The following is a 27,248-nucleotide window of genomic DNA, read 5'->3' on the forward strand; positions in this document are numbered from 1 at the left end:
GATATGAAGGATTACAAGCGCTGCAGCTCTACAACCATTCATGTAAACCCATTTTCTTTTTCCCGTCACAGTTTCTATTTTTTTTTTTTTTTTTTACTCGTGCACATGCACGACAGAGCACACACACACACACACACACACACACTTCCATGCATGCAGGAGACACAGGATAGGGGGTGGTCGTGCCCTTCCACTCTTGTTAGCATTTAGCACAGTTACATAATGGTGAGTTTGGATTAATGAAGCATATGGTAGGATAGGGCTTGCACTCGGGATAGCATGTGGATGTATTGTGGTAGTCGTGTACAGGAGGACGTATAGGAAATAATAAATACATCACGTAGTCATCCATGTAGCCTGGATCTGAACCAGGTTGCCGTGTCGTTCTGACTGTTTCCCGTATTTATTGTTTTGCAGTTGGGAATAGTTCCTGCAGGGTTCTAATGTGTATGTATGTATGTATGTATGTATGTAGTACGTATGTAACAGTAATGTATGCTGCATTTCCCCTAAAGGGAGGAACAACTTGTTTTTCTTTTCCCTTTTTACTATCATCACAAGAAACAGTAGCTTTTACTCCTTATGAATAGTTGATATTTATTCATTCATTCATTCGTTTTCTACCGCTTTTCCTCATGAGGGTCGCCGGGGCGCTGGAGCCTATCCCAGCTGTCTTTGGGCCGCATCAGGTTTTCCAAAAAAAAAAAAATGCATTTATTAAAAACAGAAAAATACATGATTTTCTACAATAAAAACTCTGATAAAATATTCTACTGTTCTCAAATATCTTAATTTTTATTTTTCTGCACAAAATAAGATGAAAAATAAATAAACAAATCAAGAATAAAGAAAATCAATCAATCAGTAATAAATAAATATAATAATAATAATAAAACGGCAAATAATAAAAACTTAAGAAACCACATATAGTTGGTGGGTAGACAAATTATTTTTTTCAGATTAAAATGAACAAAGCATTATTAGAGCCCTGTAGACATGACAAAACACGACTATAGTCACATTTATACTCTTTTTATTTACAACATATTGCGCAACTGCAGGGTCTTGAGACACATGCTAACTCCCAAAAACTAGAGCGCTAGCGACCTAAACGGTAGCCTTCAAGTTATTTCCTTTAAACTTAAATAGCCAAAAACTTACCACTTCCACACGGATAGGGAGGATAACTATTAACAGTTATTTAACCTTTAACATGAACATTAATCAAACGTAATAATTTTTTCTGGGTACATGATACCATACAGCATCCATATCAAACTTGCGCGGGCCGCACTAACATTAAACTTTCATATCAAGGCGGGGGCCTCAAACTAGTGTCCTGCAGGCCACATTTGAGACCCCTGCGTTACTGTGTTTTGGCTTTACTATTTTTGTGTTTGGATGTTGCTTGAGAAAGCCAATATATGTGTATATATATAATGTAGTACTCTCCTCTCCGACCATGCGTTTCTATTTATTGTGTTGTTTGGCTTGGGAGCAAAGGCCAAGGCTTATGTAAATCACTTCCTGTCTTTCCTGCCCCGAATATGGCAAGTGATTCACGGTGCACTGGCGCAATTCAGCCCACGTCACTCGCATGACCTTAGTTGACGATTTATTTCCATTCTGGTCACAAACCAAGGACATCATGCGTACTTGGTTGCAAACCAGCTCCCTCATGTTACAAACACGAGGAAAACAAAACCTGCTGTTGCTATAAATGTAGCTTTAAAGTCCAGCACGTTTTTTTTCCACATCTGCCGTATTTGTCTTTGTCATTTTTAACTATATCTTAGGGTATAGTATATATATATATTATATATAGGGTATATATATCTTAGGGTGAGTCCAGCTACCCTACGGAGGAAACTCATTTCAGCCGCCTGTATCCACGATCTCATTATTTCGGTCATGACCCAAAACTAATGACCATAAATCGACCGGTAAATTGAGAACTTTGCCCTCCGAGAGGGGCTCAGAGTAGAGCGGATGCCTCCCGGACGCCTCCCTGGTGAGGTGTTCTGGGCATGCCCAGCCGGGAAAAGGCCCCGGGGCAGACCTAGGACACGCTGGAGGGATTATGTCTCATAGCTGGCCTGGGAAACGCCTTGGTGTCCTCCCGGTGGAGCTGGAGGAGGTGGCCGGGGACCCGGACCCGGATAAGCGTAGGAAGATGGGTGGATGGATGGACATGTGTTAATTTCAAGTGTTTTCATCTGAATGATATCCATCTCATCTGCTGTATTTTAGCAGAGAACATCACGTTGGTTACTTTTCAGGGAAGATTCGAATGAATTCGAATTCATGGAATTCGGGTATTCAAAGCATTCAAAGAATTGCAAGTCGTCCATGTAATGACATTCTTTAGTCCGCTCTGCCTCAATTGCCTTAAAACGCTCATAATTGCTTTGGATAAAATAAATCAAATCTATCATTTTTTTTTTTAGGAGCTGATGATACATATTTTATTACAATTTCTTTCCAAGCTCAATGATAATCGAACCTGAGTCAAAAACAAATGTGAGAGCGATGATGTGTGTAATCTTTGATGACAATAACTACTGATGGAGGATCATTGACATGTGTGACGAGATCCGACAGAAGGAAAAGTGATTTCTGTGTTAAAATGCCAACAAAAGGAGCTGCTAGCGTGGCGGTCTATTGATCCACGTTCTTATAATCCTTTGGCGTTACTTGTTGTGTTTTTTAGTGTGTTTTTTTTAGTGTTGTGTCTTCCTGTTTTGCTATGAAGACAGAAATGTGTTGATCTTGATCTTCTCAAGGGACAATACAGTAGAAATGAAACCAGATATACTTTACAGTATATAGCTTGTATAGCAGTGTACTTTTACCACCCGCTAAAAACGACATGGCTGGCAACACAAGAGTACCAAGTTTTACTTTGATAGTATTGTCTCTTAAATACCTACTCTTGGAATAGTAATCGGTTGCAGTGCTAAAACTCAACTCACCTATGAACATTTAACCTTGCTTTGACCTTGAATGGAGACGTAATTGTTGATAAGAACACTGCCTTTGTGTTCCTCAAGAAGATGCTCGTTTTCCGTTAGCATTTTTTTTTTTTACCTAAGGACTGGACTGGTCTCGTGCTGGAAGACACGGCCATCCCGATGAGGGCGGACATCTTGTTGTCGCTGCTGTGTGTTATTTCTCCAAATCAATAGTGGGTTTTAATCAAAAATGTTGGAGCGATGGAGCGGAGTTTCAAGTATTAGCAAGCTAATAGCTAATTGCTAACAAGGATGTGTGATTAAAAATACATTATGGCACCCATTGTGTCATTGTATGGTCATATCACTTTTGTACTTTGGTACGTGACAAAATTAAATTAAAATTAAAATTAAAATTAAAATTAAAATTAAAATTAAAATTAAAATTAAAATTAAAATTAAAATTAAAATTAAAATTAAAATTAAAATTAAAATTAAAATTAAAATTAAAATTAAAATTAAAATTAAAATTAAAATTAAAATTAAAATTAAAATTAAAAACTATATTAGGAAAGCAGGAAGTGGCAAGCATGCTAGCATTCTAAAAAAAAACATTTGAGAAACACTATTGATTTCAAGAAAGATCCTTGTCTAAAAATCCAGTTAAATGTTCATTTATCAATTTCATTCATCATTTATTAATTATTTCACATTGTTCTCTACATGTAACACTATAATTATTTTCTATAAAATATATATTTTTAGAGAGAATTAATTATCGGTAATTGATTTTTAAAAAATTATAATGAGAAAAAAAAAAACATATTCAAACTCCACCCGTGGAGAAAGCATTAGTCCTCGGCCCCAAGCCTAATGATCAAATTAAAAGAAACTGATTGAGTTGGTAAATAAATATTACCCATTATGTCATTGTATGGTCATATCACCTCGTACTTCGGTACGGGACAAAACAATTTTTAATAAAAAAAAAATAACTTAAACTATATTAGGAAAGCAGGAAGTGAACAAATGTACCAGTTACTGATTGTAAAAGTACCAGATGGAGGGGTAGAACTTAATAAGCTTTGCTTCTTCCTACTCCTTTTGGACATGTGGAACTGTGAACTGATTATGTGATGCATTCAATTGTAATCTGATGCATGTTCAAATGAAATTAAACCATTACCATATTTCTTTTTGGATAAAATACATACCCCATTCTGTACATCATGATCCAGTTTTCCCCGTGTCGTGAACCCTTCCAGGTTTATTCCCCTTTAGAAAGGATTCATGGCAGTTGTTACATGCTTTTGTGTTTGTGCTGAAATAATGCCACGTTTGTTTTTGGGTCTGACGGTATTGATCTTCTTTTGTTGTCTTTGTGTGCGTTGTGTGTGTGTGTGTGTGTGTGTGTGTGTGCGGCAGCAGCAGAACTAGATATGTGTTATTGTCTTCTTGTCCCAGGCCCATAAAGTGGCTTGCTTGTCTCCTTGGTCGGCTGGAGGTGGAGAGGATTTATGGGATAGGGAAGGTGAGGAAGGGAAAAAAGGGATATAAAGCAGGAGGAGGAGAGTTAACGATCTAGAGAGGACAAGGCGAAGAGAGGGGGGGGTGATAGGAAGTAATGCAGATGGAGTTAGGCCTGTGTGTCACAGCTCACCTCCGCCATGGTGGCGCCAACGAGAGCGACGGAGCACACACACAGTAAAGACCACCCATGCACATCACAGCTCCCACCATAAGCGCTGCGAGAGCCTCGTCTCTTCTCCCATCTTGCGTTTTTGTCGTTGTCACTCTCCCTCCAGCGCCGCTCTCGCCTCTCCTCCTCTCTCTCTTTCTCTCTCTCTCTCTCTCGCCCGCCCATACACACACTTACTGTAAAGCATGCGCGCGTCCTGCTGGTGCCGCCGAGCTCATTCTGTTGCGACTCCAGGCAGAAGATGGTAAGTGGTGGTCTTTCCTATTTGTATAGTAGACAGCATTGAACGGTTTTAGCATGATGGGTGTGCCTGTTTGTCACTTTGTAGTCTATAGATGCATTTCAATGCTAAACACATTAAATATAAATGTGTGTGTGTGTGTGGATAAATGTTCCTGGTGATGATGAGGTGATGCTTTGGTATGAGGTATGAGGTTGAGTCAAGGAGTGAAGGTGCTGAGCGATCTACTAAAAGTGACCAGGTACCAAACTGGAGGCAAAAGGCTCAAGGATGAAGGAAATGAACTTTGAATGCTTTATTTCCTGCTCATGCAAAAGTCCATTGATTCTTACTACACTTTTTGGTGTGCAGAAATAGAAATGAGCATCATGTTGATTAAAAATAGATAAGAAAGTGTGGAAGCAGCACCTTCAAAGTCCAAATGCAGAAATACTGTCATCAATATGAGCTTTATCAGTGTTTTTACACTCCGTCGCTCCGAACTTGTGTTCTCGTCTGTTGGTGATGGCGACCGTTCCTGCAACAGTCACACTGCCAGACTAATCAATAGTCCACAAGTGACTTTTTCCGCACACACTAATTAGCTTAGCATATAGCATTCATGCATGAAAATCCATCCATTTTAGACTAGACTAGATTAGATTAGATTCAACTTTATTGTTATTGCTCATGTCACTGGTACAGGGCAACAAAATGCAGTTAGCATCCAACCAGAAGTGCAAATTTATAGTAAATAGTATATTCATTCATTCATTCATTTTCTACCGCTTTTTCCTCACAAGGGTCGCGGGGGGTGCTGGAGCCTATCCCAGCAGTCTTCGGGCGAGAGGCGGGGTACGCCCTGGACTGGTGGCCAGCCAATCACAGGGCACATATAGACAAACAACCATTCACACTCACATTCATACCTATGGACAATTTGGAGTCGCTAATTAACCTAGCATGTTTTTGGAATGTGGGAGGAAACCGGAGTACCCGGAGAAAACCCACGCATGCACGGGGAGAACATGCAAACTCCAAAACAGAAATGGCCGAGGGTGGAATTGAACTCTGTCTCCTAGCTGTGAGGTCTGCGCGCTAACCACTCGACCGCCATGCCGCCCTAAATAGTGTATTTACTAGTTTAATTTAATAGTATATTAAATAGTATATATAGTATGTATAGTAAAACTATGATGACTATGATACAGTGTGGATATATACAGGGATATAAATGACGATACTATGGCTATTGCAGATTATACAGATTATAAACAGTATGCACAGTATGAATGTGATGATATAATAACAGTAATATGTACAGTAGTTATAGTATTTTTGACGCTGCTATGCCTCGCTCCCGTCGCGGGTATGCTGGAGCCTATACCAGCCGTCTTTGGGTGTCCCACAGGGCACATATAGACAATTATTCACACTCATATTCATACCTATGGACAATTTGGAGTCGGCAATTAACCAAGCATGCAAACTCGACATGATGCCCAAGCGGAGAATCGAACCCAGGTTCTCCTGACTGAGTAGCCTACATGCTAACCACTCATCTACCGTGCAGAAAACGGATTGTTTATCTAAAGGAGTTTATCACCTGTCTCACTATCAGGCAAAATTATACATTTCATATCAACAAAAATCCAGCATATTTGTGGCGGTGTTACACATCTTACTCGAAACTAGTTAATCGCACATTTTTATTGATGTTGTACCGACCCTAAAAGGATGTTTATGACCACCAAATGCTCGAATGGTTTTGAGTCCCTACGCCACTACTTCACATGGGAAAGAAGAAAAACAGGCTTTGCTACATGTCAGTTTTGTCATTTGTTTTTCGTCAGCGTTAGCATCGTAGCTTGCATTTTGTCAAACAAATATAAGAACACCATCAACAGCTAGCATACAGTACATATTTTAGCAATAATGGTGTAAAAGAAGATATAGGAAATGCATACAATTTTCAAAATGAGTTAAACTGCGTAAACGTTGGCGTATATTTTTTATTCGAGCCTAGTCGATATTCGTATACATGCCGGTAGCATGTCCACACACAGAAGCGTTCTCAGTGAGGCAATCAACAAATGTGCTTATAATAGGCGATACATTCAATGACAGCTAACATTAGTAGCTAAACATTGCCAAATGGCTATCATTAGCTGACAACAAACATCCAAAAATATAAAGACAAATTTACTATTACTACTTACTCAAAGCAGGAAGACGGCGGGGTGGAGTGCAGTTGAAAGTTAGTGCCCCCCCCCCCCCCCCCCCCCCCACCCCCAAGCAGCTTTTTTTATGTTTAGCTATTGCTGAGTTACAATACATATTTATATTCAAGATGGATCAAATACACACACACAGTTGCATACAAATCATTTAAAGCTACAGACACACAACAGCGTGTTCCTAGTATTATTTAGTCATAACTTTGAGTACTTTGGGTACGTGAAAAAGTATGTAATCATTCATAAACGATGAAAAAAATTGCCGGGCTAACACTTTTCTTCCAGTTTAACACAAATAAACCAAATAATTTGCATGTACTGTTTATGCTGGCTCGGATGTCGCATCATGAAAATGGAAGATTATTCATTATTTAAAGCAATCTGCAGCTGTGCGTGGCGTTAATAATTTAGCAATGCTAGCTAAATGTTAGAAGTTTGATACATTATTAGAACAAGCAGCAGACAGAAAAAAGTCTTTTCTGTCTGATTTTGAATATACACACACATATACACACATATACACACATATACACACACTCCTTGTCTGGCTCATACTAAAAAGACCATTTGGGTCAAACTGCTTTGGGCTTGAAGTCAAAATAATTGCAGTGTCCTCATTCATGCGTGTGTATGTGATATGTGTGTGTGTGTGTGTGTGTGTTCTTCAGCCTATATTCGCATGTAAATAGACTTTTTTCTGTTTTCTGACAAAAGTGTGTGATGTGTTTGCATCCTCATGAATAGATGGTGTGTTAGCTTTGTCTGCGTCTATGCGATATTACTCACGCTGTAGCAGTTTGCCTCCAGGCGGTACGGCGAGAGAGAGAGATAGAGAGAGAGAATAGGAAGAATTGGTAGGGAAGGAAAAAGAGACACTGGAGGACAGACAGGAAATGAAAGAGGACCAGATGAGAGCGTCTGACCAGCTGGACCCGGCGTGCTCATTGGCCATGTGGGCTGATGGGAAGCGGGGGAGACTGGCGAGCGTCGTAACACGGGCCCCGTCAAATCTGCTGCGTTCGCTCCCGCTCTGTGCCAACGCTGGCAAACGCACTCAGAAGCTCATTAATTTCTATTTTCTAATTCCTGTCTAATACGGTGGGACATGGAGACAGCCATGGGAGGCCTGTGATGAATAAACGTGCTGGAGGATGAAGCACTTAGATGTGCCTCGTCAGCTTTGGTTATTAGTTTGCTTGGCTTCTGCTACAACTATGACAGTGGAGCCTACAAAGCTGAACACAATACTTTCAGATGCTGGTTGACTTCCTTATAATCATAATAATAATAATAATAATAATAATAATGTGGAGTCGATTTATGCAACATTATCCACACCTGGCATGCTGGAGCCTATCCCAGCTGTCTTCAGGCGAGAGGCGCGGGGTACACTCCGGACTGGTCGGCAGCCAATCACAGGGCACATATAGACAAACAACCATTCACAACATTCATTCATTCATTTTCTACCGCTTATCCTCACAAGCAGTGCTGGAGCCTATCCCAGCTGTCTTCGGGCAAGAGGCGGTGTACACCCTGGGAATAGTAGTCGCACCGGATAGTTGTAGCATAATTCAGCCTTTAGTTCCCCAACACTCAGCTACTGGAGCTGTCCAGTGCTGATCTCAAGCCCAGATAAATAGCATCAGGAAAGCATGTGGTAATGTTCATTCATTCATTTTCTACCGCTTATCCTCACAAGGGTCGTGGGGGGTGCTGGAGCCTATCCCAGCTGTCTTCAGGCAAGAGGCGGGGTACACCCTGGACTGGTGGCCAGCCAATCACAGGGCACATCTAGACAAACAACCATTCACACTCACATTCATAACTATGGACAATTTGGAGTCGCTAATTAACCTAGCATGTTTTTGGAATGTGGGAGAAAACCGGAGTACCCGGAGAAAACCCACGCATGCACGAGGAGAACATGCAAACTCCACACAGAGATGGCCGAGGGTGGAATTGAACTCGGGTCTCCTAGCTGTGAGGTCTGCGAGCGAACCACTAGACCGCCGTGCAGCCCCCATTCACAACATTCATTCATTCACTTCCGCTTTGCCTCATGAGGGTCACGGGGGGTGCTGGAGCCTATCCCAGCTGTCTTCAGGCAAGAGGCGGGGTACACCCTGGACTGGTGGCCAGCCAATCACAGGGCACATATAGACAAACGACCATTCACACTCACATTCATACCTAGTGGCCAATTAATCTAGCATGTTTTTGGAATGTGGGAGGAAACCGGAGTACCCGGACAAAACATCACAACATGAACATGCAAACTCCACACAGAGATATCCAAGCGGAGAATCAAACCCAATCTTCCCGATGTCCTGAATCTGTGGCCGACACTCGTTTATCCAGTACTGAGCAGGCAGACAATTTCCATATCACTTTAAGTTCTATTGCTGGTTCTATGGTTATCATCACACTTTTCTGCTTAGCCATTACTGGTGCCTTTCTGTGATAAACCACAGATAAAATTATATGGGTAGTGGATCCCAAACCAGGAATTTAATGACCATTAACTTTTGAAGCATATTTCTTAATAGAATGTCGGTTAAATTCCAAATTGTTGGAGTCAGGTATTTATGAGAAAAGAAGCTTTCTATTGTTGCCCTCCTTTTCTATGTTTCACGCAACCTAACTGACTGACATCCCGATGATTCCCTTCCTGTTTGATGCAGACGACTTCTGTGAATCTACAGCATTTTAATTAGAGACGGGGAGACACGATTCATATCTCGTTGACAGCCCCTCTTTATTAAAGCGATTTGTTATATGATCTAAAATACTACTGTGTCATAATGAAAGGCTTGGTTTTAACTAATTGCTTTAGTAATAATTCATAATGAGCTTGCCTTTGGTTGCTGGCAGCTTTTGGTGTGCGGGAATAGAAGTGATATTTCTTTATAGATGTGCGTGCCAGGGATGTGTCACATTTGGAGGAAGATGGTGTACCGGGATAGCATATGCCTTAAGAAGGCTGTGTTTATGTGCTTGTTTGAATTGGGAAAAAAAAAAAAAGAAATGTCATTTAGCACCTGTCTCCGGCATCGTACGTCTGTCAAAAAAAAATGGTGATAGAAATGGGATTCATCCAGCAATATTTATACTCAGCCATCTGTGCTTTTTTATTAGACAACCCCCAAAATATGTGTTTTCTCTCTCACATAAAGCACAATGTGTTCAATTGCTGCTGATTAGCGCTACTTCAGGATAATATAAGGGTCGTAGAATGGACTGGAATGTGTGAAAACATGTATGATTTATTATATTTATCAACCAAGTCACTATGTTTTATGTGTTTACAAAGTTGCTCCCAAGAACAGTTCAGGAAAGAGCAAGGCTGTACGGTGGACGAGTGGTTAGCGCGCAGACCTCACAGCTAGGAAACCAGGGTTCAATTCCAGCCTTGGCTATCTCTGTGTGGCGTTTGCATGTTCTCCCCGTGCATGCGTGGGTTTTCATTTTCAGGGTACTCCGGTTTCCTCCCACATTCCAAAAACATGCTAGGTTAATTAGCGACTCCAAATTGTCCATAGGTATGAATGTGAGTGTGAATGGTTGTTTGTCTATATGTGCCCTGTGATTGGCTGGCCACCAGTCTAGGGTGTACCCCACTTCTCGTTCAAAGACAGCTGGGATAGGCTCCAGCACTCCCGCGACCCTCGTGAGGATAAGCAGTAGAAAATGAATGAATGAATTTTAGAGCCCTCTAGAAATGAAGCAACACCCCTATAGTGAACTTTATACTCATATTACCCAATATAGTAGACATAATAAGAGAAAATAAGACGTTTTTACGCTGCATGGCGGACGAATGATTAGCACGAGGGCCTTACAGCTAGGAGACCCGAGTTCAATTCCACCCTCGGCCATCTCTGTGTGGAGTTTGCATGTTCTCCCCGTGCATGCGTGGGTTTTCTCCGGGTATTCCGGTTTCCTCCCACATTCCAAAAACATGCTAGGTTAATTAGCCACTCCAAATTGTCCATAGGTATGAATGTGAGTGTGAATGGTTGTTTGTCTATATGTGCCCTGTGATTGGCTGGCCACCAGTCCAGGGTGGGATAAGACAGCTGGGATAGGCTCCAGCACCCCCTGCGACTCTCGTGAGGATAAGCGGTAGAAAATGAATGAATGAATGAAAGTCCTTGGTCAAAACAGATATTCCCCTTATGAGTGTAAAGGTGACTATAGGGGTGTTATTTCTTATCTAGAGGGCTCTAATAATGTTAACGGTATTTACAAGTTCGGGAACATGTTTTTTATGCTCCAGCTATGAAAATATTTCATTCATGAAAATTAAATTTGTTTCTCACCTCAGTAACCGAGGCTGCATGGTGGACGAGTGGTTAGCGCGCAGACCTCACAGCTAGGAGACCCGAGTTCAATCCCACCCTCGGTCATCTCTGTGTGGAGTTTGCATGTTCTCCCCGTGCATGCGTGGGTTTTCTCCGGGTACTCCGGTTTCCTCCCACATTCCAAAAACATGCTAGGTTAATTAGCCACTCCAAATTGTCCATAGGTATGAATGTGAGTGTGAATGGTTGTTTGTCTATATGTACCCCGCCTCTAGCACAGGGTGTACCACCTGCATAAATATGATGCAATCCAGTGTACATTGTATCAGTACAAAAATGGCTATAAAGACTATAAATAAATATTATATAAATACATATTTTCTTATTATATATACTGGAACTATATTGTTATTCAATGTATTATTTATTATATTCATTAGACATAGACTTTCTTTATTGTCGTTGCACAATAACACAGCAGTGAAATTGCCAACTAAATGTCGTGGCCCGGCTCCCGTATAATAAATAATAATAATAATGTGGTAAATAAATAGATGACATCAAATATGAACAACAATGTACAGCGTAAACAGTAAATTGCACAAATCATTTAAATAATTATGAATTAAAGTAAGCTTTTTTGCAGCATATTATATGCATATTATGTAGAATATACATGTATGCATATTGTATGTGAATGTCGGAAGCCCCCCACCCTAAAACATGTCGGGAGTGACACCTCCTACCTGCTGTCCTGACCTGACCTGACCTGCTTTGTCCTACCTTGTCCAGTCCAGTCCTGTCCTGGTCTGTCTGTCCCATATTCCGTTGCCTTGGTCCAATCCGAGACAGTCACACAGAGATCGATAATCCCAAGACAAGGGGCGGGGGGGCTCTTCAGTCTCTGTGTGCCTCTGTCCACTCCTGCTCGACCCAGCTTTGGCTCCGATAACCCTCTTTCTCTCCCCCCCTCCCCCTTTTCCTTTTTTTTGTGGCACCAGGCGCGGCTCCCCTCCTGTTCATCCACCCTAAGCATTGCTGAGGTACTCCTGCATGTGTTTTGATGCGTTGTTACAGGACACCATTATTTCTTCTTCTCTTCTCAAATTGCACCGCTTCCTGCACGGCATGACTTCGTTTCCTCCTTAAAATCCTTGAGTGCATGTTTGTGTTTGTGTTGTTTGTTTACTCCTCATATCTCTTTCTTGTATGTCTTTTTCTGCTGGAATCTAACCCTCGCCTTGCTCTCCACGCTAAGCCTTTGAACCAAACATACATTCACCATCACTTAGCATATTCCTTAACTCTGTTCAGGAATGGAGTTGAACACTGCACCAACGATGTATTTGAACTAAGTGATTTTTTCGCACCATTGCTGTCTCACTTGGTGTTTGTGCTGCAAGCGTTTAGCGGCTCCTCAGTGCCGCCTGTTCCGCTGGCCCAAGGCCCAGTGATGGTGATCCGTGGCTGATAAAAGGCGTGACCGAGCTAACACTTGTCCAATCTGATCTCACAATCCATTGATCTTCCGTACTTGCACGATAATGAGAGTCTGGGAACGCCGCGTTTTGTTGGGGAATTTAATTACTTTTCGATCACGTGCGGTGTCAGGAAATGTAGCGGGTTAACATCCTAACAGTTAACAGCTAACAGCATTTATTATTTTACTTCTTCTTCTACATATTGCATACTATTGCATATTGCACAAACATGGCACACTAGTGGAACCTCCAAAGCTGAACGTATACAATTTGGAAAGTTTCAGAAAAACTCCAAAATTGCACAAAAACTTGGAGGTGGAGCCATCATTTGGTTATGGTGTCCCACAGCCACAAACCACATCAGACTCAGTCCATAGCAGGGGTGTCCAAAGTGCGTCCCGGGGGTCATTTTCCACCTGCCGTCCTTATTATATCATTAGCATTTTCTCAGTAATTATGGAATTCTACGCTGCATTTGCTTAGTCGCTTATGTAAATTATGTGCTTTGATACACCCACCTGCGTCCAGGCTACTCAGCACAATAGCTCTAATCAGTTTTTGTCACTTTGAATATTAAAAACGACACTTAAAACATCACCTGTATCTTTAATAAAGCTTTTATACAGCTGCTAGTGTAATAATTGACTACTTCCAAGCGCTCTACTAACTGATAAGTATTCCAAGTATTCCAAGTATTCCAAGTATTCCAAGTATTCCAAGTATTCCAAGTATTCCAAGTATTCCAAGTATTCCAAGTATTCCAAGCGGACGTGCATGCTTGTCCCCTTCCTTGTGTGTGTGACTTGGTGGCATGAACTATCCTATGACTATCCTGTGGCTTCCCACAGGCCTCACGGAGAGAATTCAGGGCTCACCTGGATGAGGTCATCACGCTCAAGTCAAGGTACTCTACCTTGGACCAGGTAAACCCCCGTTAACCTTCTATCAAACTCTTCTCAACCGGCATGCAGTGCCACCGGCATCCCACATGGCACCTAACCTCGCCCATTAACACACACACACACTGACCGCCGAGTAGCTGTAGCGTCCGCAGCCTCAATGCACTTCCATTTCTATTAACGTGATCTGGAACTGTTACACGCATTAAAGAAAGACCAGATGTTTGTGTAAAGTATCCGGTTCCTGGTTTCATGGAGGTGTTGCTCAAGGGGAGGTGTGTATTTTACGCCACTCATATGTAAAAATAAATGAAATACAAGACAATTACATATACCAGGTAATTAATGAAGTGGTGGATTAGCAGCCTATTTTAGCTGCAATATGCATCCCCCCCTGCGGTTATCATCAGCACTCCTCCTCAGGGTATCTCATTCAAGATGAACTATGTGGACTGAAGTATTTAGACCTTGTTGGATTCGGTTATGTTCAAAGTTCAAGTTCAAAAGTTAAAAAAAACACTTTATTTATCCCCGAGGGGCAATTTAAAGGACACAGAGAGCAGCATTTATTCATTTTCTACATCACGGTCGGATGAAACCAGCAGGAACATATTATTTGACCCAATCCTGCAGACCACAAAACCATCTTCTTCCCAGCCCTAAGCAGAGAAGCCCAGACTTCCCTCACCACGGACGACTTCGTCCAGTTCCTGCCAGTGGATCCTTAGACCCAGTTGGGCACTAATTCCGTAGACCAAGGCGCCAACATGGGAAGCCATCTCGGTGCAGCCCAGTCAACCAAATTGGCTGCACCATGAAATTAGAGCCCATAGTCTCTCCAACTTGTCCTGGGTTCCCTACCGGTCAACATGCCTTGAACACCTCCCCAGGGAGTCATCCTGAAGGCATCTCAAAGGGAGGGCCCAGTTTTCCCATTCCATCCTTCCCTCATTCATGAACACAACCCTCGAGGTACTTAAACTCCCCATCTTGGGCCAGGATCTCATCCCCAAAAACAGAAATGGAACACCACCCTTTTCCAGGCGAGAACCGTAGACCATGAACCATGGACCAAGACTTTGAGGTGCTGATTGTCATCCCAGCCGCTTCACACTCGACTGAGAGCTGAAGATCACGGTCGGATGAAACCAGCAGGAACATATTATTTGACCCAATCCTGCAGACCACAAAACCAGATCCTTTCTGCTGCACCATTCTGTCCGTAAAAGTAATAAAGGGGCAGTCCTGGCGAAGTCCATCTTATTGTCGGCAATGTGGACCAAACTCTGACACCAGGGACTACAACCTGGTGGTCCAGTACCGCATACTCTTGGAGAGTTTACTTCCCACACGATTCCACAAGGAACATGGTTAAGTGCCTGTTCCAAGTTTTTCCCCAAATCCAGGCCTGGCTCTCGAGGGGGGGGGGTCAACTCGGGGTCGTTATTTTGAACTACATGATGATGAGCTAGCTAATTGTTCCTACCAGAGGCCTAAAGGTGCAGGTTAATAATTTAAACAATGAAATAGGAACAATGCAATGCAATGTTTGTAGTGTCCCATTACTTTTGTCCACATAGTTTATCTCTATCAGCACTCGTTTTTTTTTTTTTATTCATCACACATTTGTTGTTAATATTTCAGTTTTTTTTTTCGAGAATATACTACAGTTTAGTTTGAGCTGCTGTGAGCCTTTTGTTGCCTCCCCCTTGGCGATTGCTTGTCCAGAGAGGAGAACTTGGTTGCGGTAGCACTTTGTTGCGCTGAACCATTCTGTCATGCGCTCCATCCCTCCCCAAGAAAGACCACTTCCTGAATTGTCACAGCCTTCCTCCTCTTCCTCACCATCATAAATATAAAGCACCCGCCTTTTTTTTTTTTTTTTTTTTTTGCATAATTTGTCTGACAGGCCGTTTTATTTTTGTGCTGAGCTTAGCACCCGCCACGGTTACATCTCATCATTTCCTGCAGCGTCCTCCTCACTCGGATGGTTATTAGTGCTATCGATTTCTTGTGGAGCCTTTGCCACCCCCGTGTAGTCTCGCTGACCCCGGCTGAGGGACCCTTGAATCACATTTAAAGCAAAGGGGTCCAATATTAAAAATCATTAGCTTGGACACTTTTTTTTAGCACTTTTTTTTTAGTGTGTCGGCTTTGCAAACCCACTTTCTTCAAATAAGTTATTCCAGTGGCTTTAATTCATATATCATGTGCACTTTATTGATCGTTACAGCGGAAATCACAGCTCAAGGGTTACAGGATAGATTAGAATTAAGCGTGAAAGAGTGAAAGTGTCTTTAGCGTCCCTCAACATCCTTCATGCTGCTTTTGCACTCATAACAACAACAACCGTGTTCATTGTTCACATGCAAAGTGTCTCATGTCCCCATCATGACGCTCTGATAGTGTCGTCTTGGATGCTCCATGTGTGTGTGTGTGTGTGTGTGTGTGTGCCGCCACGCCACACCTCCAGCTGCAGCGTTGACTTAATGATATGTATCACCTTGAGACGTTTTTGTATCAGCTGCGTAATAAGCGAGCCTGTTTTCCGGTTGAATTGTTTTTGCAAAATGGTGTCACCGTCGGGACGCGACATTGTGTGAGGATGTCCATCGCTGTCTTTATTTGTGCTTCTCAATGTTTAAAAAATGTGATCCGTGTGTTGCTTTGAGTTGTTTTTTCAGTTCCCCTGTATCATCATCATCATCATCATCATCCTCCAGACCCCATTTCCTCATTCTTTTTTTCCAGCGGCGCTTGTGTGGCTCAAGAAAAATAGAAATACATTTTTTGACACATAGTATTAAAAAAATAACAATATATTTGATTAGGCTAGGCTAGGCTTTATGAAGATCCAAGAAAGAAAGTGTATATAATACTGTATTGTCCGGACTATAAGTCACTCCATAGTATAAGTTGCACAAGGCCAAAAATGCATAATTAGGTATTCTAGGTATTCTATTTACTGTATTATTCTGTCAAAAAGTAAATCAAGTTAGCGTGGTGGTTTAATACTGTATTTTCTGGACTATAAGTCGCTCCGGAGTATAAGTCCCACAAAGCCAAAAATGCATAATTGGGTAAAAAAAAAAAAAAACATACATAAGTCGCATTTTTTGCGAGTAATTTATTTTCCAAACTACTTGACCAAAACAGACATTACGTCCTCTTGGAAGGCAAGTTCTACCAATAAAAGAATAGAGAACAGGCTGAATAGGTGTAAGATATGCTAACACAATGGTTATTCAGCTACACAAAAAATAAACATGAACAGAAAAGGTGTCCAGTGTTTATGGAACATAAACACTTTTTTCATTTATAAGTCGCTCTGGAGTATAAGTCGCAGGAACAGCCAACCTATGAAAAAAAGTGCGACTTATAGTCCGGAATATACGGTATATAGTATTTTTTTCATGAATCATATATAAAAGTGTTGCACAACTCTGATTGTCTGATTGTTCTATGCGTCAAAGCGAAGCTGAAATGATCGAATACACTGAATCTAAATTACCGTATTTTCCAGACTGTAAGTCGCACTTTTTTTCATAGGTTGGCTGTTCCTGCGACTTATACTCCAGAGCGATTTATAAATGAAAAAAGTGTTAATGTTACATCAACACTGGACACCTTTTCTGTTCATGTTTATTTTTTGTGTAGCTGAATAACCATTGTGTTAGCATATCTTACACCTATTCAGCCTGTTCTCTATTCTTTTATTAATGTTAGAACTTGCCTTCCAAGAGGACGTAATGTCTGTTTTGGTCAAGTAGTTTGGAATTATTTTTTTTTTTAAATTACCAAAAAAAATTACAAAAATTACCAAAAAAATGTGACTTATAAATGAAAGAACTGTTTGTTACATAAACACTGGACACCTTTTCTGTTCATGTTTATTTTTTGTGTAGCTGAATAACCATTGTGTTAGCATATCTTACACCTATTCAGCCTGTTCTCTATTCTTTTATTGGTAGAACTCGCCTTCTAAGAGGACGTAATGTCTGTTTTGGTCAAGTAGTTTGTAAAAAATAAAAAATAAATTACCCAAAAAATTACAAAAAAATTACAAAAAAAATAAAAATAAATAAATAAATTGAAAAAAATACAAAAATTACCAAAAAAAAAATGCGACTTATAAATGAAAAAAGTGTTTATGTTCCATAAACACTGGACATATCTTACACCTATTCAGCCTGTTCTCTATTCTTTTATTGGTAGAACTCGCCTTCTAAGAGGACGTAATGTCTGTTTTGGTTAAGTAGTTTGGAAAATAAATTACTCGCAAAAAATGCAACTTACACTCCAGTGCGACTTATATATGTTTGTTTTTTTTTTTCCGAATTATGCATTTTTGGCCTTGTGGGTCTTATACTCCGGAGCGACTTATAGTCCAGAAAATACGGTATTAAACCACCACGCTAACTTTATTTACTTTTTGACAGAATAATACAGTAAATAGAATACGATTAGCAGGATTAGCCTAGCACATGCAATCTATTCATAATTGGAGAGGATGTGTTATGACTAATTATGTATACCATGTACTGCTTAAAGAACATATTTAACACATATCCATATGCAAATACTTGTAGGTACAAAATGGAGACATTTTGTTTGGTAGTTTAATTTCTAATAAACCAACAATTGAGTCAGCTCCTTCCTTTCCCTGTTTTCCTGTTCCTGTTCCATCTTTGTTGCTTCCCTCTATTGTCCTGCTAGGGTTGTCCTGTGTGTGTGTGTGTGTGTGTGTGTGTGTGTGTTGTGTTGCGGTTGCCAGGACAGATGCACTGATGCCTGTGATTCGATGCTTTATCTCCACTAGCTCCAGTGTAGGTTGGAGGGGCTTAAAGATGATCGCAGGAGGACCTTCAGCTCTCGAGTAACTATCCCGCCCCCACCCAACCACCCACCTACCCACCCCGCTGCCCTATGCCTCCACCCTCCTCTGAGGAGCGCGCAAAACAAACGCCACGCTCTGTGTCCCTCTTTTTTTTTAAATTCTGCCTGTGTTGTCCCACACAACCAGCCTTCCTTGTTCTCATTCTGTCTGTTGTTTCTTTCTCTCCATGCAAAGTCTGTCTGTGGTGGTTGGCTTTGTGCGTCTGTCTCGGCGGTCGACATTAGTCCGCTTTCACTAGTTAATGTCTGGTGTGATGGATGTCTGTCAAGTAGATGCCATTAGGCCGCCGTAGTGGTCTTTTATTGTTTCTTCTTTTCTTACCGCAATGTCTGCTGGGCTCTGTAGTTTTAGTCAAGTCTGTTGTCCAAAGTCTGTGCTTTCTATTTCTGTTCTTTTATTTACCTATACGGGCTATGCAGGGGGGCTACTTCATCATGCTCTTTTTTTTTTTTTTACTTGCTGTCCCCTGACTTGTGTTTTACGTCTGCCCGTTCACACACACACATCCCCCTCATCCCACTCACCTTGGCTGTTTGGTACCCGGTATAATGGCGGCGAGGGAGGGGAGGAGAGATAAAGGCTTGTTTTAGTTAAACAAAGACTTCATAAAGCGTGACTTATGTAGTTGACTTGACTCCGCTAAGGTTTGGAATTGTGTGAGATTTGTTTTTTCAGGCAACCGTAGTCGGCCTGTCGGGTGTTAAGATGATAAAAATGACAGAAGCTCAAGTGTAAAAGACCCCAAAATGAAATGTTGGTACCATAATGTATTTTGTTATGATTACTATGGGACAGTTATGCATTGAAATGACCCAATAATGAAAGAATAACTAATCAGAATCAGAAAAGGTTTATTGCCATGTATGATCAAACACATACTAGGAATTTGTTTTGGTATAGTAGGTGCAGACACATCTATTAAAAAAGAATGAAAAATACAAAATATGAAAAATACAAAATATACAGAATAACAGTATAAATATATGTACACAGTCTGTTTTTTGTTTGTTATTCCGGCAGTGCAGTCTGAAATAATACAGTGGTATAATGGTACAATAATACAGCCGCAACTACTTTATCTGTTTTATGGCACATTTGATACCTTACTTTTGATAATATATTTGTATTTTTAATATTTGGCAATATTTTTTTCCTGTGCACTGTAAACCCGAATAAGTTAGCAGAGCTCCAAAAAAGTCAGACATAAACTCAAATTTATTTAAGTATATCAGAGCTTTAATATTTGGAGTTTATATTCGATATACTTTTTTTTTTAATTTTGGGGTGAAGAGAGAAATAGCTTTCTTTTTCGCATTCTCTCTGCCATGCATTCTCCATTCTTTAATTTTAAACTCTTTTTTTCAACTCTTTCCATAGGACGAAGGTTAGCGTGTGTAAACCTACACAGTACAAATCTATCTGATGCAATGGATTTATTCTTAATTGGTTTTTGGTTTGATTTATTCATGTTTAATAGATACTTTTTTTAATAAATAACTACAAATTCATTTAAGTAGGTTACACAAATCTGCAAAAAGTTTATATTAATCAAAAATTACAATTTAAATAAACTGAAAAGACGGATAATGCAACTGGCAATCATCATTTATAAGTAGAACTTTTAAGAAAATTTATTCCAATTAATTATTTTGAGCATTTTGAGCAAGTTAATCTTACTTAATATAGCCAATATAGTTCAATTTAATCAAAACATATTAGTTAAAATTACTCAAAATGGAACAACATGTTAAATGAACTTTGACTTTGAGTATGCATAACTTCATTTATTTAAGTACTTTGAACATTCGGGTTTACAGTGTGGTCATAGGTTATTCTACCATCTACCTTTATCAATTTTTACCACATTTATTGACAATTAATACCTTATATATGACCTCTTATAGGACAAGTAATATTTGGAAGTTGCATGCATTACTTAGGGCAGCATGTGATTTTTCTCAGCCAATCAGAAACAAGACAATGTCAAAAGTAAAAAAAAAAAAATTGTTTTTTTTATTATGAAAAAATCACAAGGACAAGTAATATTTGGAAGTTGCATGCATTAATTAGGGCAGCATGTGATTTTTCTCAGCCAATCAGAAACAAGACAATGTCAAAAGTTAAAAAAAATATATATGATTATTTTTTATTATAAAAAAAAACATCACAAGGACAAGTAATATTTGGAAGTTGCATGCATTACTTAGGGCAGCATGTGATTTTTCTCAGCCAATCAGAAACAAGACAAAGTCAAAAGTAAAAAAAATTTTTTTTTTTAATTCTAAAAAAAACATCACAATGACAAGTAATATTTGGAAGTTGCATGCATTACTTAGGACAGCATGTGATTTTTCTCAGCCAATCAGAAACAAGGCAATGTCAAAAGTAAAAATAAAAATTAGTTGTTTTTTTTTTATAGTTTTTTTTATTCTAAAAAACATCACAAGGACAAGTAATATTTGGAAGTTGCATGCATTACTTAGGACAGCATGTGATTTTTCTCAGCCAATCAGAAACAAGACAACGTCAAAAGTAAAAAAAAAAAAATTTATTATACAGTAAATTTATCTACATTTCATTTTTTATTTTTTCTTAACATCAATCACATAAGCAGCTTTATGTTATGTGCACATCTTTTATTTTTGCAAAATGACTCATCCATATATTTCTTCTACAAATGATATGAAATACTACACATTCAAACGTACTTTGGATTTTCACTGAGGCTGTCTTTTGTTTGCGTGTACCCAATTTAAAAAAAAAAAAAAGTTACTACACAGCAAATTGGCAGCATCAAGCGCCCCTGCTCTCCTCCCCACCCGTCTTTGTAGTCCAGTGGAATATTCCAGCCTCAATCTAAACTCTAAACGGGACATTTCCACCACATTTGGATGTCACACACATCTTTCACGAACGTCACTCTGTATGTTGCTGCCTTTGTCCTCATAGTCGTCCGACTGCAATCCAACGATTCAGTACTGTCACATATCATGTGCGCCTTCACCACCAACAATGATGATGATGATGATGATGATGATGCAGTAGTACACAGTACAAGCCGAAGTAGGGCTAGTCATCATGGCGGAGATGCAGCCGTCTCCCAACAAGCAGGACAAAAAGCGCACAGCGTATCGTGACATGACACTTTGTCATCACACGCGTTGTCAAAATAGCACCGCTGTCTATCTCCAATTTCCATTGCTGTCTCTTTTTTTCTGTCTCTCTCCTTGCATCCTCTACGTCTCTCTCGTGTCTAGGTGCAGTCGAGATGCAGCAGCAAAGAAAACATCCTAAGATCAAGTGAGTGCTATAAAGTGTTTGATCACCTGAACTCATCATAGTACTTCATGGCTTCATGATGTGGTAGAATTTGGTATAAACACAAGAAAGTGAAAATAACGTAATATGTTCTAACCCAGGGGTCTCAAACTCAATTTACCTGGGGGGCCGCATCAGGTTTTCAAAAAAAAAAAACGCATTTATTAAAAACGGACAAATATACAAACTTTTTCAGTGCTTTGGTTCCGATTTTCTACAATAAAAGCTCTGATAAAACATTCCACTGTTCTCAAATATCTTAATTTTTATTTTTCTGCACAAAATAAGATGAAAAATAAATGAACAAATCAAGAATAAAGAAAATCAATCAATCAGTAATAAATAAATAAATATAATAATAACAATAAAATGACAAATAATAAAAAAACATATAGTTGGTGGGTAGACAAATAGTTTTTTTCAGATTAAAATGAACAAAGCATTATTAGAGCCCTGTAGACATGACAAAACACGACTATAGTCACATTTATACTCTTTTTATTTACAACATATTGCGCAACTGCAGGGTCTTGAGACACATGCTAACTCGCAAACAAGAGAGCTAGCGACCTAAACGGTAGCCTTCAAGTTATTTCCTTTAAACTTAAATAGCCAAAAACTTACCACTTCCACACGAATAGGGAGGATAACTATTAACAGTTATTTAACCTTTAACATGAACATTAATCAAACGTAATAATTTTTTCTGGGTACATGATACCATACAGCATCCATATCAAACTTGTGCGGGCCGCACTAACATTAAACTTTCATATCAAGGCGGGGGCCTCAAACTAGTGTCCTGCGGGCCACATTTGGCCCGCGGGCCGCATGTTTGAGACCCCTGTTCTAACCCCAAAAGTTTGTCCTGTGAATCTCACACAACACAAATTACCCGTGAGTATGTTGCTCTTTGCCACGGCGTGTACTCTTTGTATAGGCCGTATTTGTGCTTGTGATGTGACAAGTAATGCATGATTTGTGGGTTTTGTTACGCTGTGTTACGCGTGCGTGTCTCTGCCTGTGTGATGTTTTGCCAGAAGGTTGTTAAGCCTCGTGTCGAGCAGCGGAATGCGCTGCGGAAAAAGCGTAAGTGTGTGTGTTTAAAGGCAAAGAAATTGGGTCAAGGGAAATCAGAGCATTGCGCCGATTCGTCGCTGTGAGGCAAACAAGAGCGAGAGGGAGAAAGTATAGAGAGCGAGATTACATATTAGTTACACCGTCTTTGTTCTTCTTACCTTTGCTATCATTAGACGGATATTATTAGAGAAACATGGCTGCTATCAAGCATCTCCATTATCTAGCGACTATTTATTTTTTTTACACTCTGGTATTCTTATGTATGCAAAAACGTACTCGGGTTTACTGAAGTATAAGAACATAAAATTGGAATAAGAATGAGGCGAGAACGTAAACAATGTTCTGGAAACAATAGCATTAAAAGTAATTAGAAGTAGACGGTGTGCATATGTAATGCTGAATGCCCGATTTTTACCGTATTTTCCGGAGTATAAGTCACACTTTTTTTCATAGGAGGAGGAAGAAGCAAAGCTACGTATTTGAATCCTACCCCTCCATCTGGTACTTTTACAATCAGTACAATCAGTTTGTTCACTTCCTGCTTTCCTAATATAATTAAAAAAATATATTTTATTAATTTTTATTTATTTTATTTTTATGTATTTTTTTTCTTTTTTTTTCATGTACCAAAGTATGATGTGATATGAGAACTTGCCTTCCAAGAGGATGTAATGTCTATTTTGGTCAGGTAGCTTGTTTGTTTTACAATCAGTACAATCAGTTTGTTCACTTCCTGCTTTCCTAATATCATTTTTTTTATTTTATTAATTTTTATTTTTTAATTTTTATTTTATTTATTTTTATTTATTTATCATTATTGTTATTTTATTTTTTTCATGTACAGGTAGCTTGTTTGTTTTACAATCAGTACAATTTGTTCACTTGCTGCGTTCCAAATATATATATATTTTTTTATTTTTTATTTTTTATTTTTTAATTTTTATTTATTTCATTTTGATTTTATTTTTTTTATTTATTTATTATTATTAGTTTATTTTATTTTTTTCATGTACCAAAGTACGATGTGATATGAGAATTTGCCTTCCAAGAGGATGTAATGTCTATTTTGGTCAGGTAGTTTGTTTTACAATCAGTACAATCAGTTTGTTCACTTCCTGCTTTCCTAATATGATTTTTTTTATATTAATTTTTATTTTTTTATTTTATTTTATTTATTTTTATTTATTTATTATTATTATTATTGGTCAAGTAGTTTAACTAAATTACCCGCAAAAATTGCGACTTATACGCCAGTGCGACTTATGTATGTTTTTTTCTAATTATGCATTTTTGGCCTTGTGCGACTTATACTCCGGAGCGACTTATAGTCCAGAAAATACAATATGTGCTATATCTGGAATTTGGTCATATTTGCCAGAGTTGGTGATGCCAACCAAACGCAAGGTATTTTTTTTCCTGAAGTGACTCATGGGCTTAAAGAGAAAAACATCTTGAGTGGTTCATGCTCAGGCAGGGAATCAGTACATCTCACGCTGTATAAGATGTGATTTTATACCAAATTGTACTTCATTATCATCCTTTTTCGTCATCCTCTTTCAAAGAAAAACAAGTGGATGCGTCATCGGATGTCATGTGATGTCCCACGCTTTCTCAGGTCACAGCGCTGTAGACATCACCAAGGTGGCCCGGAGACACCGCATGTCCCCCTTCCCTCTCACCTCCATGGACAAGGCCTTCATCACTGTGCTGGAGATGACCGCCGTCCTGGGTACTGAGATCATCAATTACAGAGGTTAGTTTATGAAGTGTCAGTCATCCAGGAGATGGGATGAATCCCGGCGACTGGACTCTTCTTGTTTGTTGAAAAGGTTCTTCAGTTCAAAATTTTGAAGTACACAATACGTATACACTGTCGAAAAAATTTTAGCTTTCACATAATTTTTTTATTTACAACATATTGCGCAACTGCAGGGTCTTGAGACACATGCTAACTCGCAAACTAGAGAGCTAGCGACCTAAATGGTAGCCTTCAAGTTATTTCCTTTAAACTTAAATAGCCAAAACCTTACCACTTCCACACGGATAGGGAGGATAACTATTAACAGTTATTTAACCTTTAACATGAACATTAATCAAACGTAATAATTTTTTCTGGGTACATGATACCATACAGCATCCATATCAAACTTAACATTAAACTTTCATATCAAGGCGGGGGCCTCAAACTAGTGTCCTGCGGGCCACATTTGGCCCACGGGCCGCTTGTTTGAGACCCCTGGTGTAGACGGAAGGCGATGGCGCCAACTTCCTATCCAGAATTGTTGTCCTCAACCTTCAAGCAGACCAAAAAAAAAGTGTATTTTATTACCTGCCCTGTCGTTTGCAATGTTCCTGTGTGCCACCTGCTCCTGCTTCAGTAGGCTTGAATGTCTGCTGATGTAGCAACATGCTAACGCTAACTTCACATGACGGCTGGTAAACAAGAGTCGGGCATCTCGCTGAAGCAGCGCTTTGTGCCGCACACACACACACACACTTGCTTTAAGGGGTGTTACGACCGGAGCGGACATTCAAAACAACCGGGATGCTAACCGATGTAGGATATCGCTTTTCGGTTTTTGAACAACAATGTTGAAAGACCCATCCTCTGGTCATGGAAAAAGTGTTTCAGACAAGTCAAATTTTGAATTCAGAAATGTCCAATATGTTATTAAAAAGTAGAAGGACAGTAGTTCCTGTGCAGTGGTCCAAGTCCAAGTCCCCAAGATGGACTATAGTTGGCCACCTCTTGTCTGCTCAGACTGTTTAAGGATGAAGAAGAGCTGGTATTTATTGGAGAAACAATACATAGCGACTGTTGGCCGAACCACACCAGAACATCAGCAAACTCGCATCACGGTCTATAGCAGGGGTCTCAAACTCAATTTACTTGGGGGCCACTGGAGCTCGGGTCTGGGTGAGACTGGGCCGCATCAGGTTTTACAAAAAAAAACAAAAAAAAACACATTTATTAAAAACAAAAAATTTTTAAAAACTTCACTTTGGTTCCAATTTTCTACAATAAAAGCTCTGATAAAACATTCCACTGTTCTCAAATATCTTACTTTTTATTTTTCTACGCAAAATAAGATGAAAAATGAATAAACAAATCAAGAATAAAGAAAATCAATCAATCAGTAATAAATAAATAAATATAATAATAATAATAATAAAACGGCAAATAATAAAAACTTAAGAAACCACATATAGTTGGTGGGTAGACAAATTATTTTTTTCAGATTAAAATGAACAAAGCATTATTAGAGCCCTGTAGACATGACAAAACACGACTATAGTCACATTTATACTCTTTTTATTTACAACATATTGCGCAACTGCAGGGTCTTGAGACACATGCTAACTCGCAAACTAGAGAGCTAGCGACCTAAACGGTAGCCTTCAAGTTATTTCCTTTAAACTTAAATAGCCAAAAACTTACCACTTCCACATGAATAGGGAGGATAACTATTAACAGTTATTTAACCTTTAACATGAACATTAATCAAACGTAATAATTTTTTCTGGGTACATGATACCATACAGCATCCATATCAAACTTAACATTAAACTTTCATATCAATGCGGGTCCTCAAACTAGTGTCCTGCGGGCCACATTTGGCCCGCGGGCCGCATGTTCGAGACCCCTGGTCTATAAGAACAGAACTTGCATATAACCTGAGTTGTTTTTTTTTTAATTTCAAGGATTTTTACTAAAGATCGTGTTATTCTTTGTTCAAAATAAATACAATAAAAATCCACTCAATCATCATCAGCTTTAGTTTTCCACTTAGAAATCACGTCTTGCACATGTGTGATGCTAGGAGTTTAGTTTCTTTCCTCAGCTTTATAGCAGGTTTAATTGTTTTTAGGAAGGGGGGGTGTGGGTTGCGAAGTAGGGAGGAGGGCGAATGTTGGATTTGCTGAAGCACAGCTGGCGAGGCGACAGCGCGGTGAGGACAAGGGGATTTGAGAGATGAAATATTTAGACAGGCAACAGCTGGAGGAGCTACCCTGCTGGAATATTGTGTGGGTGTGTGCTTGCGTGTGTATTTTGTCCATGATAGTGATATAATTCACATGTACGCCCTAAGAATGATAAATTGCCAGGATGTAGAATTAGCTATTCTTTAAAAAGTGATTGATTACAAGACCTGCAAGTGTA

The 27,248-nt window shown here is 39.5% G+C and overlaps 1 protein-coding gene across 11 annotated transcripts in view; it reads left to right on the forward strand.

Moving 5' to 3' along the window:
* Nucleotides 1–27,248, forward strand: part of gphnb (gephyrin b) — a 179,251-nt gene that overhangs the window by 135,888 nt on the left and 16,115 nt on the right. For 6 of the 11 annotated variants that reach the window (XR_009119165.2, XM_058046186.2, XM_058046187.2 and 3 more), the window contains 5 exons: nt 12,413–12,454; nt 13,741–13,815; nt 18,611–18,667; nt 21,946–21,988; nt 24,702–24,839. Coding sequence is in view for 10 of the 11 variants with exons in the window: in XM_058046186.2 (XP_057902169.2) it covers nt 12,413–12,454; nt 13,741–13,815; nt 18,611–18,667; nt 21,946–21,988; nt 24,702–24,839 (355 nt within the window). In the remaining variant the exon portion in view is untranslated. The remainder of the gene's footprint in view (nt 1–12,412; nt 12,455–13,740; nt 13,816–18,610; nt 18,668–21,945; nt 21,989–24,701; nt 24,840–27,248) is intronic. The other 5 variants (XM_078794536.1, XM_058046188.2, XM_078794532.1 and 2 more) reach the window with 4 other exon arrangements.

Source organism: Doryrhamphus excisus, linkage group LG11 (genome assembly GCF_037039965.1).
Source record: "Doryrhamphus excisus strain RoL-2023G ecotype Guam linkage group LG11, RoL_Dexc_Guam_v1.1, whole genome shotgun sequence".
Classification (NCBI taxonomy): Eukaryota; Metazoa; Chordata; class Actinopteri; order Syngnathiformes; family Syngnathidae; genus Doryrhamphus; species Doryrhamphus excisus.